Consider the following 14391-nt stretch of genomic DNA (forward strand, 5'->3'; position numbering starts at 1 on the left):
ATGGCAGTGAGAATATGTTTTATTGACATATAGTGCCTAAACCCAAGAGCACTCTTTTGGGTTACACAAATGCAGAACACTACAGAATGTGATCATATTGCCATCATTCCATTAATGATGTGGTTTGCCTCTCGCTACAGGGTCGTCCTGGAATAATGGGGCATAAAGGAGACAGGGGAGACGCTGTGGTTGTGTCGGTGAGTTGAACTCCCTCCCTCTTTAGATTGGTCACGGTCACAAAGGTTTGAGAACCACAGCACTAGGGCCAACCACTTCACTAGGGCCCCTTAGCCAGAGCCGAACGGTACTGCAGTTATCTGAAGGTGGCGCCCCCTAGCCAGAGAAGAACGGCACTGCGTTCAATACGACAGCTTTCCTCAACACGTGTCAGAGGTACTTGGCCCTACCTCAGTGTTCCATGATGATTACTTCCCTGGCCCTACCTCAGTGTTCCATGATGATTACTTCCCTGGTCCTACAGTACCTCAGTGTTCCATGACGATTACTTCCCTGGCCCTACCTCAGTGTTCCATGACGATTACTTCCCTGGCCCTTCCTCAGTGTTCCATGATGATTACTTCCCTGGCCCTACCTCAGTGTGATGATTACTTCCCTGGTCCTACCTCAGTGTGATGATTACTTCCCTGGTCCTACCTCAGTGTGATGATTACTTCCCTGGCCCTACCTCAGTGTTCCATGATGATTACTTCCCTGGCCCTACCTCAGTGTGATGATTACTTCCCTGGTCCTACCTCAGTGTGATGATTACTTCCCTGGTCCTACCTCAGTGTGATTATTACTGCCCTGGCCCTACCTCAGTGTGATGATTACTTCCCTGGCCCTACCTCAGTGTGATGATTACCTCCCTGGTCCTACCTCAGTGTGATGATTACTTCCCTGGTCCTACCTCAATGTGATGATTACTGCCCTGGCCCTACCTCAGTGTGATGATTACTTCCCTGGTCCTACATTAGTGTGATGATTACTGCCCTGGCCCTACCTCAGTGTTCCATGATGATTACTTCCCTGGCCCTACCTCAGTGTTCCATGATGATTACTGCACTGGCCCTACCTCAGTGTGATGATTACTGCCCTGGCCCTACCTCAGTGTGATGATTACTTCCCTGGCCCTACCTCAGTGTTCCATGATGATTACTTCCCTGGCCCTACCTCAGTGTGATGATTACTTCCCTGGTCCTACCTCAGTGTGATGATTACTTCCCTGGTCCTACCTCAGTGTGATTATTACTGCCCTGGCCCTACCTCAGTGTGATGATTACTTCCCTGGCCCTACCTCAGTGTGATGATTACCTCCCTGGTCCTACCTCAGTGTGATGATTACTTCCCTGGTCCTACCTCAGTGTGATGATTACTGCCCTGGCCCTACCTCAGTGTGATGATTACTTCCCTGGTCCTACATTAGTGTGATGATTACTGCCCTGGCCCTACCTCAGTGTTCCATGATGATTACTTCCCTGGCCCTACCTCAGTGTTCCATGATGATTACTGCACTGGCCCTACCTCAGTGTGATGATTACTGCCCTGGCCCTACCTCAGTGTGATGATTACTTCCCTGGCCCTACCTCAGTGTTCCATGATGATTACTGCCCTGGCCCTACCTCAGTGTGATGATTACTGCACTGGCCCTACCTCAGTGTGATGATTACTGCCCTGGCCCTACCTCAGTGTGACGATTACTTTCAGTGAAGCAGCAATATTTTGCTAGTTTAAGGTCTGTCTGTGACATCAATTTTATTGTTGGTCGAACTGGTTGAACAGTTTTAACCAGACTTAGTATACTTGTGGTCATATCTGAAGTCCACTTGTGCAGATCAAGGGTTGTTTCCCTATGAAGGTTTGTGGATGAATGATGTGAAATGGACTTCTGAACCAGTATGTTGCCCATTCAACTCTAATGGTGATTCTGAACCGGTATGTTGCCCATTCAACTCTAATGGTGATTCTGAACCGGTATGTTGCCCATTCAACTCTAATGGTGATTCTGAACCAGAATGTTGTCCATTCAACTCTAATGGTGATTCTGAACCGGTATGTTGTCCATTCAACTCTAATGGTGATTCTGAACCGGTATGTTTCCCATTCAACTCTAATGGTGATTCTGAACCAGAATGTTGTCCATTCAACTCTAATGGTGATTCTGAACCGGTATGTTGCCCATTCAACTCTAATGGTGATTCTGAACCGGTATGTTGCCCATTCAACTCTAATGGTGATTCTGAACCGGTATGTTGCCCATTCAACTCTAATGGTGATTCTGAACCGGTATGTTTCCCATTCAACTCTAATGGTGATTCTGAACCGGTATGTTGCCCATTCAACTCGAATGGTGATTCTGAACCGGTATGTTGCCCATTTAACTCTAATGGTGATTCTGAACCAGTATGTTGCCCATTCAACTCTAATGGTGATTCTGAACCGGTATGTTGCCCATTCAACTCTAATGGTGATTCTGAACCAGAATGTTGTCCATTCAACTCTAATGGTGATTCTGAACCGGTATGTTGCCCATTCAACTCTAATGGTGATTCTGAACCAGAATGTTGTCCATTCAACTCTAATGGTGATTCTGAACCGGTATGTTTCCCATTCAACTCTAATGGTGATTCTGAACCGGTATGTTGTCCATTCAACTCTAATGGTGATTCTGAACCGGTATGTTGCCCATTCAACTCTAATGGTGATTCTGAACCGGTATGTTGCCCATTCAACTCTAATGGTGATTCTGAACCGGTATGTTGCCCATTCAACTCTAATGGTGATTCTGAACCGGTATGTTGTCCATTCAACTCTAATGGTGATTCTGAACCGGTATGTTGTCCATTCAACTCTAATGGTGATTCTAATATTTTCCTCTTCCTCTATCACTTCCTTCTTCTCCCTCTCTGTTCTCAGGGATCCCCTGGCCCCCCCGGACCCCCGGGACGTCCCGGAATGTTCAACTGCCCCAAAGGAGTAAGTTTAAAGTAACCTCGTATAAAGGTTCAAATCCAGGTCTTGTGACATGATTGTGTCTTGGGAGGCCAAATAAAATCACCTGCTGGCCAAAATGGGCCAACGGCCCGCCAGTCGGGGACCCTTCCTATATCCATGTTTGTCCATGTCATTATCAGGTACTGTAGCTGTTCATGTCATTATCAGGTATCATTATCACCCCCAAAGCCAATTCTTCCTTTGGCCGCCTCTCCTTCCAGTTCTCTGCTGCCAATGACTGGAACGAACTGCAAAAATCTCTGAAGCTGGAGACTCATCTCTCCCTCACTAGCTTTAAGCACCAGCTGTCAGAGCAGCTCACAGATCACTGCACCTGTACATAGACCATTTATAAATAGCCCAAACAACTACCTCTTCCCCTTCTGTATTTATTTATTTATTTTGCTCCTTTGCACCCCAGTATTTCTACTTTGCACACTCATCTACTGTCAAATCTACCATTCCATTGTTTTAATTGCTATATTGTATTTACTTCGCCACCGTGGCCTATTTATTAGTTTTTCCTCCCTTATCTCACCTCATTTGCTCACATTGTATATAGACTTATTTTTCTACTGTATTATTGACTGTATGTTTGTTTTACTCCATGTGTAACTCTGTGTTGTTGTATGTTGTCGAACTGCTTTGCTTTATCTTGGCCAGGTCGCAGTTGTAAATGAGAACTTGTTCTCAACTTGCCTACCTGGTTAAATAAAGGTGAAATACATAGAAAAAAGAAAAAAAAGGTACTGTAGCTGTTCTGCTCACTGTCCCCTTCTTTCGTTTTTTGAAGACAGTTTTTCCCATCCCTCCCAGACCGCACTGCAAAAAGGCCGTAAGTGACTGGCAGACAGCACAGAGCTGGGCAGGCTGATCTCAGGCCTGTCTGTCTGTCTGTCTCTGTGGGGTATCCTCTCTCTCTCTCTCTCTCATACTCTCTCTCTCTCTCTCATACTCTCTCTCTCTCTCATACTCTCTCTCTCTCATACTCTCTCTCTCTCATACTCTCTCTCTCTCATACTCTCTCTCTCATACTCTCTCTCTCTCTCTCTCTCTGTGTGATGTATTCCTCACATTTTCATCATAAAAGGGGAATGTGCATGTTGCATCCATGGTCCCTAACCTACTCCAGGTGTGAATAGAGGATCTCTCCCAGCATGCTGCATGTCATATGGGCACGGTGGTCATGTGGTGGGGGGTTGCTCTTCCATTGGTTGGTTGGTCTTCCATGGGGAAGACACTAACACAATTCAGGATGGTCCCCAAGATTGAATATTACACATTCATTCAAATTATATAATATTTCATTCTGACTTCCTGAGCGCAGATTTACTAGTGTCAAAAGCAATTCATGTTAACAGTTTCTATATGAAGTCTGTTTAAGACATTGTAATTTCCAATAATTCCATTCAGATTGTATAACCATGTCATTGTTTTGTAAATCCCAGGTTAATTGTGTTTTCAAATACAACATAACCTAAAGAATGTACTTACTATGTAAGGTCTTTCAGAAGTGAGATGAGCCAAATGTGATTGGTGTTTCCTGTCTTTCATGGGGGCCATCTTGGAACAAATCACCTTTCTTCCACGGTGGTGGTTACTGCATTGTTTCATCCTTCTAACCCTCCATTTTGTTACAGATAGATTTAAAGATACATCCTGATGTGACCTCTGAATCTGTGGATGTATCATCACAATATATAATATCAAATATTATACACATATAATAGCCATCTTGTTTTAGTTTGTCTGAAATGCATGATGGGAAGTTTCCATACTGTCACTTCACTGTTCCTTTCATATGCCCTGTTCTCGTTTCTGTTCAGGAAAGTCCAATATTTCTCATGTCTTTAAAACATATTTGTTTCACTTTTGCAGATAAATGGTTCTGAGAATTCAACAAATGGTGAGTAAGAAGGACATGACATCACAGGACCTGTTATTTGTTTGTTGATATGGAAAGCATCAAAGGTAACTTATGATATGTACTATTATTACACACACAACACGAGACTTCTGCGACCTGCTGCATCCAATACAACATATTAAATAGCAACAAAAACACGGCATAAGTTCCAACTGTTGTTCCTCATCTGACCTGTAGGGGGGTCGGACTGTCTTTCATCTGGGACCAAAGGGGACAAGGGGGAGAGGGGCTTTCCTGGGATGCCTGCCCCACCACGTGAGTCACATTGGATGGATCACTGTTTACCTAACAGGATTATTTCAGTTCTACTTTTGATATAAACAACACATATTGTAATGTGTCATAATGCCTCTGTCATTATTCATGTAGACATGTTATTATCTTTAATAATCAATGGATGTTGTGCTTTTTCTACAGTCACAATGCTTCCCAAAGTAACTATGGTAAGTTGAGTTGTGTGTGTGTGTGTGTGTGTGTGTGTGTGTGTGTGTGTGTGTGTGTGTGTGTGTGTGTGTGTGTGTGTGTGTGTGTGTGTGTGTGTGTGTGTGTGTGTGTGTGTGTGTGTGCGTGCGTGCGTGTGTGTGCTTACTTCTCAGTTTGTGTGTCTGTCTGTCCACAGGGGAATAAAGGGGACAAGGGCTTCACGGGGGAGAAGGGGGAGGCCGGGTTACCGGGTCCACCTGGTATGCATGGGACATCTGGAATGGTGGTGAGTCTCGTTTCCAAGGAGACCACACTCTCCGAAAGCCACGCCCACCCACCACAGCTTTGACCAATTACACTTACTGAGAAGAGCAGCATGCGACATAGACACATGAGATTGTACATCATCGGTGTCATCTTCATTTGAGGGCGTTATTACAGTCTATGACCTCTTTTGATGGTGTGCTAGATAGCTAAAGAATGTTTGGTGAGTTTCAGTTGAGCTTAATTGCTGCACGAGATGATTTCTGTCTGAAATGAGCCGTTTTGGTTGTTTTTGTTGTGAGGATTTTGAATTTGGCCGCAGTGGCAAAATGCTGGATTTACATTAAAGGGAATAGAAATATTTTCAAATTCTTTCAAATTCAGATACTACATGCAACAAAATAGGATTTGTCCTACTGGCTGCATTTAAAAAAACGTACAGACTTATGAGATTTAAATAACCTCACAGTCATGGGGCTTAAATAACCTCACAGAGTCATGGGGTTTAAATAACCTCACAGAGTCATGGGGTTTAAATAACCTCACAGAGTCATGGGGTTTAAATAACCTCAGAGTCATGGGGTTTAAATAACCTCAGAGTCATGGGGTTTAAATAACCTCAGAGTCATGGGGTTTAAATAACCGCGCAGAGTCATGGGGTTTAAATAACCTCAGAGTCATGGGGTTTAAATAACCTCACAGAGTCATGGGGTTTAAATAACCTCAGAGTCATGGGGTTTAAATAACCTCACAGAGTCATGGGGTTTAAATAACCGCGCAGAGTCATGGGGTTTAAATAACCGCGCAGAGTCATGGGGTTTAAATAACCTCACAGAGTCATGGGGTTTAAATAACCTCGCAGAGTCATGGGGTTTAAATAACCTCACAGAGTCATGGGGTTTAAATAACCTCACAGAGTCATGGGGTTTAAATAACCTCACAGAGTCATGGGGTTTAAATAACCTCAGAGTCATGGGGTTTAAATAACCTCAGAGTCATGGGGTTTAAATAACCTCACAGAGTCATGGGGTTTAAATAACCTCACAGAGTCATGGGGTTTAAATAACCTCACAGAGTCATGGGGTTTAAATAACCTCACAGAGTCATGGGGTTTAAATAACCTCACAGAGTCATCATGTTCTATGAACATTCATTCAAGGTAAAATGACTGGAGATATCTGCTAAAGCACTGGGTCTGTTTCAGGGTCCTCAAGGAGAAACTGTTATGGGGCCCCCTGGCCATCCAGGCGTTCCGGGGTCTCCAGGTACTCCGGGGTATGGGAGACCTGGCCCCCAAGGGCCTCCCGGACACCCCGGAGCACCCTCTCCAGGTAAGATGTGTGGTCACCCTTTGTGAAATTTGCTGTATTGTGTAATATGCTGATTAGCTTCGCCTAATAAAATGTTACCGTTGTTTGTCTCCCATTTTTTTAATTCCAGCTGTGACCATCCCTGGACCTCAAGGCCCCACTGGCCCGGCTGGACCACCTGGGGCCTCTGCCGTGGTGAGTCAGTCTGTCCCCTCCGTTATTCCATCACTTATCCGTCCCCATCACATCATAATGTAATCCCGTCATACCATCAATTGTCAATCCTGTAACATCATGTAATCCTTGTTACGTAATCACACGTCCATCATCAAATAACCCCAGACACACTACAGATGAAATGTCTGTCCTCCTCAATTGCCCTGACTAGTGTCTAGAGATAAAATGACTGTTGTCTCCTCGATCACTCTGGCCAGTGTCTCCCCAACAATTACAGTGTTATAAACAGTCAGATATTTCCTTCCAGTCTCAAAAGGTGCTTCTCTCCTGTGTTTTTCCTTTAGATGGAGACGTTTCCTTCCAGCGAGGTTATGATGCAAAGGACGATGAACAGCAGAGAGGGGACCCTGAGCTTCATCACCATGGGGACAGGCAAACTCTACATCCGGGTACAAGAGGGATGGAAGGAGGTCCTGGTACAGTAGCATCTCTGGTTCATGTCCTCCGTGTGTCTCAGGTCCCTGTCCTCCGTGTGTCTCTGGTCCCTGTCCTCCGTGTGTCTCTGGTCCCTGTCCTCCGTGTGTCTCTGGTCCCTGTCCTCCGTGTGTCTCTGGTTCATGTCCTCCGTGTGTCTCTGGTCCCTGTCCTCCGTGTGTCTCTGGTCCCTGTCCTCCGTGTGTCTCAGGTCCCTGTCCTCTGTGTGTCTCTGGTCCCTGTCCTCCATGTGTCTCTGGTCCCTGTCCTCCTTGTGTCTCTGGTCCCTGTCCTCTGTGTGTCTCTGGTCCCTGTCCTCCTTGTGTCTCAGGTCCCTGTCCTCCATGTGTCTCTGGTCCCTGTCCTCCATGTGTCTCAGGTCCCTGTCCTCCATGTGTCTCTGGTCCCTGTCCTCCGTGTGTCTCTGGTCCCTGTCCTCCGTGTGTCTCTGGTCCCTGTCCTCCGTGTGTCTCTGGTCCCTGTCCTCCGTGTGTCTCTGGTCCCTGTCCTCCATGTGTCTCTGGTCCCTGTCCTCCTTGTGTCTCAGGTCCCTGTACTCCGTGTGTCTCTGGTCGCTGTCCTCCGTGTGTCTCTGGTCCCTGTCCTCCGTGTGTCTCTGGTCCCTGTCCTCTGTGTGTCTCTGGTCCCTGTCCTCTGTGTGTCTCTGGTCCCTGTCCTCCTTGTGTCTCAGGTCCCTGTCCTCCGTGTGTCTCTGGTCCCTGTCCTCTGTGTGTCTCTGGTCCCTGTCCTCCTTGTGTCTCAGGTCCCTGTCCTCCATGTGTCTCAGGTCCCTGTCCTCCATGTGTCAATAGTGGCTCTGTGAGCCGTGAATATATCTGATATGTTTGGTGTTTCCCTGTGTCTCTGTCTCCACAGCTTGGTAACTTGATCTACCGCCCAGTCAATATCCCTCTACCTGACACGGTAAGGACAGTAGAGTTGAGATGAGGATGAGACATGTTCAACTGCATGAATTTTCTGCTCATTGTCATCAATGGATTGTTTACGTGAAAGTGCATTGTAGACCTCCATATAAGGGATGCTTGTAGCAGAATATGATGTGTGATTGCTGCTGTTTCTGTTTCTAATCCACTTAGTAATACACGTTTGCCCCCGTAGGCTCAGCCAGGCACCGCCAGAAGATATGGGGTAAGTTTGTTGACGTTTGCCCCCGTAGGCTCAGCCAGGCACCGCCAGAAGATATGGGGTAAGTTTGTTGACAAAAAGACAAGATTGGCTAAGCGTTTGCACCTGTGCAAAGTTAGCTGTTGTTATTTCATTGAGGATCTATAAAGTTTTTTAAAACAGTCTTTATTTACACTTCTGTATTCTTACTCACGTCTTTACTTTAACTTTTGTTTCACCCGGTTGTTTTATGAAACTTTGCACTGGAGCCAAGAAACAGTCAATCAACATACATTTAAACTTTCTGCTTCCTAGTTAGTAGTTAGAAAACTTCTAGATACAAAAAGGAGAAAAACAGAGCGGAAAAAGTTGAACCTTTGTTATTGTTCGTGAAAAGAAGTCATTGGTTTGGCTCAAGTCTGGCCACAAAATGAACTGGTGTCAAAATGTGATTTAGCAGTGGTTTGAGTATTCTTCTTTTAGATGAAATTACTGTCTGTGTGCTGTCGTTGAAGGACAGCCCAGGTTCAAGTTTTAGAGATTTAGATTCCCATTTCACAGTAGCAGACAGTCCATTCTGTACCAAGACCATCACCTAAGCGAGATGAGAATGATACTGTTGATGACTTAACATTTCTTTACTACAGTGTGTGTTTGTGAATGTGCCCATTTTTATTATTTTTTTTACATTTTAGTCATTTGGCAGACGTTGTTATTCAGAGCAATTAGGGAGAAGTGCCTTGCTCAAGGGCACGTCAGGAGGTTTTTCACCTAGTCTGCTCAGGAATTCGAACCAGCGTCCGTTCGGGTTACTGGCCCAACGCTCTTAAAGGGCGCTGCATGGTCAATCCGATGTCGGCATTGGCCGTGCAGGACATTCATACTTCTTGTGCTTCGTGGAGCAGAGCTATTGTGAAGGAAGTTATCAAGGAAGTGAGTTCGTGTTAATACAGGACCTCCCGCTCTCACCTACCGTCAACCAATCATGCCAATGCGGAGCCCTCAGCATTGTTACAACATTTGAGAGGCGCACGGCGATGCGGTCTCAATTTGGCCTCTGCATGCCTCCAAAAGGCTCCGCAATTGCGTCACACCATCCATACGACGCCTCCGACCACATTTTCAGATCAAGCATAAAAAATGTATTTTAATCGCTAGGCTACCTGCCGCCACATGTCAGTTATGACGTTTTGTTTGGTTACGTTGACCACCTGGAGTAGTGGAAGGATCACTCTGAATGAGGTGGCGGTTTAGAATACACACCAAATGAGGATCTCTAATCCTCGGTCTCTTCCTCAGCTCAACCTGGTGGCCCTGAACCAACCCTACACAGGGAACTTTGGTGGCGATGACATGACAGACAAGCGGTGCCATGAACAGGCCGTGGCCATGGGTCTGCCTGCCAACTACCGAGGCTTCGTATCCTCAAAAATCCAGACGATTAATAAAGACCTGGTCCCCCACAGGTTCAGACAGAGCTACCCCATAACCAACCTCAGGGTAAGCCAACCTCTCTCATCTAAGATCAGTGTTAAACAAAATGAAGTGTCGGTCAACTCAACTCGTTCTGTATCCACAGGGGGACATTTTGTTCAGTAACTACAAGTCCATCTTCACTGGGGGTGGAGGCAAATTCCCATCAAACATCCCAATCTACTCCTTCGATGGACGGGACGTAATGGCAGATCCCTTCTGGTCTGTGTGTGCGTGCGTGTGCGTATGCGTGTGCGTGCGTGCGTGCGTGCGTGTGCGTGCGTGTGTGTGTCTGTAGGGGGTCTGAGTGGTGGGGGCTGACCTCATACTATATCTCTGTCTGAATAGTAAAGACTAGGTAAACATCCTATATCTCTGTCTGAATAGTAAAGACTAGGTAAACATCCTATATCTCTGTCTGAATAGTAAAGACTAGGTAAACATCCTATATCTCTGTCTGAATAGTAAAGACTAGGTAAACATCCTATATCTCTGTCTGAATAGTAAAGACTAGGTAAACATCCTATATCTCTGTCTGAATAGTAAAGACTAGGTAAACATCCTATATCTCTGTCTGAATAGTAAAGACTAGGTAAACATCCTATATCTCTGTCTGAATAGTAAAGACTAGGTAAACATCCTATATCTCTGTCTGAATAGTAAAGACTAGGTAAACATCCTATATCTCTGTCTGAATAGTAAAGACTAGGTAAACATCCTATATCTCTGTCTGAATAGTAAAGACTAGGTAAACATCCTATATCTCTGTCTGAATAGTAAAGACTAGGTAAACATCCTATATCTCTGTCTGAATAGTAAAGACTAGGTAAACATCATATATCTCTGTCTGAATAGTAAAGACTAGGTAAACATCCTATATCTCTGTCTGAATAGTAAAGACTAGGTAAACATCCTATATCTCTGTCTGAATAGTAAAGACTAGGTAAACATCCTATATCTCTGTCTGAATAGTAAAGACTAGGTAAACATCCTATATCTCTGTCTGAATAGTAAAGACTAGGTAAACATCCTATATCTCTGTCTGAATAGTAAAGACTAGGTAAACATCCTATATCTCTGTCTGAATAGTAAAGACTAGGTAAACATCCTATATCTCTGTCTGAATAGTAAAGACTAGGTAAACATCCTATATCTCTGTCTGAATAGTAAAGACTACATAAACATTCTCCTCCACCCCTCATCTTCCCTCCTGACCCAAAAGCTGCTTCACCAAATGACAAATGGGTTTGGAAGAACGTGGGCATGAAGGATGGAGGGAACACACATGGCTGTTTCCACAAAGTGCAGGATAGCACAACCCGCAATCCAGACACAGAGGGTTGTACCGATGTGTGTTTCAGCCCGGGCCCATGCGAGCCAGCTGTGTCCACCCTCGTTCCATTGCTTCTATTTATATACCGCCGCGTTGAATTTATCAGCCCCAACAAACCAGAGACTAGAGGCTGGCAATTGTGGCTCCAAAGTGGCTTTTTTATAGATGTTTTTCAAACAGACACTTTCCTACTTTGTGGCGAGGTCTATTTGAGAACGTGTATGAATAGATATAGCCTGGGCACAAAAAAGGGATATGGCTATTGATGTCATCTGTTATGTTGAGGTCGCATCTGTATGAAGAGATTTCAGTGCCAACGGAAACTGTATTTTAATTCAATATTTTTACATTTGTATTAAGACACTGCATTTTAATTCAATATCTTTGAATTTGTACTGCACAAATTGAATCATTGAATTCATAAATAGAACTTGAATTTCATGATTTGAATTAATTAATATTGCATTCAGTTTTCAAATACCATTTAAATGTAATTGAATATTTTAAATTCAACATTTATATATTCAGTTTCAATATAGTAGGCATTGCATTCATTGTCTGTGTATCAAGTTTACAAATTATAATTTCAAGTTTACCAAAGTTTGATATATTCAGTTTATCACATCCATTCAAATTCATTTTTCTAGTTCAGTTTTCTAAATTCAGATCCTGTGCATTGTAGATTTGGTACTACACTGACCCTGTATATAGCTTCCTGTTTTGTTTTTATATATATATATGTTTAAATGAGTTATACTATTTTGATATTGATTACTGTACTGTTGGGTAGCGCTTGCAAAAATAATACCGGAAAGGTGCACTGAAATGTCTTGTTTTACCGGGTCAGCCATCCGGCGATACCCTGGCGCAAATTAGGGTTAAGTGCCTTGCACACATTGTCGGCTTGGATATTCAAACCAGCGACCTCTCATTACTGGCCCAACACTCTAAGGCATTGTACTTGTGCATGTGACAAATAAAACTTGAACATCCTGGTACTTTTCCAGAAAGGGAAACGTAGAAGAGAACAGATTGAATTAAAATGATCGATACATCAGTGGGAATCTCTGTTCAGTTTGGGGCTACATTAGTTCAAGTCCCATTATGTTTTTTAGAGATTTTATCAGGGTAGGGTATTTAAACTATTTATTGGTGTTTGCGTGAATATCTGTTATGTATGCCAGTACGACTTTAATGTGTTGGGGTGTGTGTAGATGTGTACATTTGCGTCTGTATATGCTGTATCCATACAATCTCCCGTTATATATATATATATCTATCTCTCCCGCAGGCCTAAGAAGAGCATCTGGCATGGCTCCAATACATTTGGTAACCTGTTGGTAGACCGGTCCTGCAATTCATGGCAGTCTGACAGCATGTCCATCATGGGCCAGTCGTCCAATCTAGCTTCAGGCTTCCTCCTGGGACAGCAAGCACAAAGCTGTAACAACCAGTTCATTGTCCTTTGCATCGAGACCAGAGAGCATGTTTAACAGACCACTCCGTCCATCTGCTCTCATCTTATCACTCTGGAAAGGTGTAAATATATGTACATTCCTTTGTGAACATTTCATCATTGTCATCAACATTTTCCTCCTCTCCCATCCTCTGATTGGTTGGTTGATTGCCTGAGATGAGACAGCGCATACTGTCTGTCGATACCAGCTCCAAATCATGGCTTTGCAGAGTTTTTCAAGTCAACTTTCATGATTATTTCTCACTACAGATGTTTCTCCTAGTCAAGATGTCACCTTTCGTCTTCCAGTGATTGGCCATGTTTATTGTTTGTCCTACTAGGTCATTCTTTAAGAGATGTTTGTTCCATTAGACCAGGGCCAATAGCACATTTCATATGCATAACACCCATATTCTACAAAGGGAACAATCAGTAAAGAAATGCTGATGCACTATATTAGCTGTGTTTCTACGTCCAGTGATTTCTCATTTGAGCAACAATTTCTCTCTGTATTTCATTTCAATTCAACGTTTTATTTATACCGTAACTGCACATAACGTGAATGAATCAAATGATTAAGGTTAAGTATGTAATTTATAGTTTGTTTGTCAGGGACAGTTTTAGTTTTTTGTAATTTTGTTGTACAGCATTCGTTTTATGGTGCTAGAATTTTGATTTGATAGGTAGCTAGTTAGATGTGACTTCATTCAACATAAATTCCACCAATCACATAGAAATTCACCACAAAAAAAGTTACAACTTATGAAATTCATAAGAGATTTGATCAGTATAAGTGAGTATATTTTATAGAATCATTGGTGCTTATCGATTAAAAATGTTTTTCCTTTTCTTAATAATCTGAGTCTGATATCTGTTTTGAAAGCCTGGTCCAGTTACGTTGAGGCTGTACTGTGGTTAAAGGACAAGACAGACCAATACGGATCATCAACCAATCAGCCGTGTGTAGTAGATCAAATCGAACTTTATTGGTCGCGTACACAGTTTAGCAGATGTTATAACGGGTTCAGCGAAATGCTTATGTTACTAGCTCCTAATAATGCAGTAAAATGTCAAACAAGTACACTTTTTATTTTATATATATATATATATATATATATATATATATATATTGTAACAGTTATCCAATTGTAATCTATAACAATTGCAAAAGTATGTGGACACCTGTTCGTCGAACATCTCATTCCAAAATCATAGGCATTAATATGGAGTTGGTCTCCCCTTTGTTACGAAAACAGCCTCTTCTCTTCTGGGAAGGCTTTCCACTAGATGTTGGAACATTGCTGCGGGGACTTGCTTCCATTCAGCCACAAGAACGTTAGTGAGGTCAGGCACTGATGTTGGGCGATTAAGCCTGGCTTGCAGTCGGCGTTCTAATTCATCCTAAAGGTGTTTCATGGGGTTAAAGTCAGGGCTCTGT

At 43.5% G+C, this 14391-nt stretch overlaps 1 protein-coding gene across 2 annotated transcripts in view; it reads left to right on the forward strand.

Annotated features, from left to right (window-relative positions):
- The window catches only part of LOC106579677 (uncharacterized), a 96281-nt gene extending 82471 nt beyond the window's left edge, over positions 1–13810 (forward strand). Inside the window, exons 27-41 of one of the 2 annotated variants that reach the window (XR_014381709.1) lie at positions 141–197; positions 2914–2973; positions 3785–3826; positions 4870–4897; positions 5096–5173; positions 5336–5361; positions 5538–5627; positions 6810–6936; positions 7046–7110; positions 7437–7568; positions 8443–8490; positions 8686–8773; positions 9991–10191; positions 10271–10386; positions 12789–13810. Coding sequence is in view for 1 of the 2 variants with exons in the window: in XM_014159808.3 (XP_014015283.1) it covers positions 141–197; positions 2914–2973; positions 3785–3826; positions 4870–4897; positions 5096–5173; positions 5336–5361; positions 5538–5627; positions 6810–6936; positions 7046–7110; positions 7437–7568; positions 8443–8490; positions 8744–8773; positions 9991–10191; positions 10271–10386; positions 12789–12990 (1302 nt within the window). In the remaining variant the exon portion in view is untranslated. The remainder of the gene's footprint in view (positions 1–140; positions 198–2913; positions 2974–3784; positions 3827–4869; positions 4898–5095; positions 5174–5335; positions 5362–5537; positions 5628–6809; positions 6937–7045; positions 7111–7436; positions 7569–8442; positions 8491–8685; positions 8774–9990; positions 10192–10270; positions 10387–12788) is intronic. The other variant, XM_014159808.3, reaches the window with a different exon arrangement.
- The last annotated feature ends 581 nt before the right edge of the window (positions 13811–14391 follow it).

The sequence above is a fragment of the Salmo salar genome, chromosome 19 (genome assembly GCF_965601325.2).
Source record: "Salmo salar chromosome 19, fSalSal1, whole genome shotgun sequence".
In the NCBI taxonomy this organism is placed as follows: domain Eukaryota; kingdom Metazoa; phylum Chordata; class Actinopteri; order Salmoniformes; family Salmonidae; genus Salmo; species Salmo salar.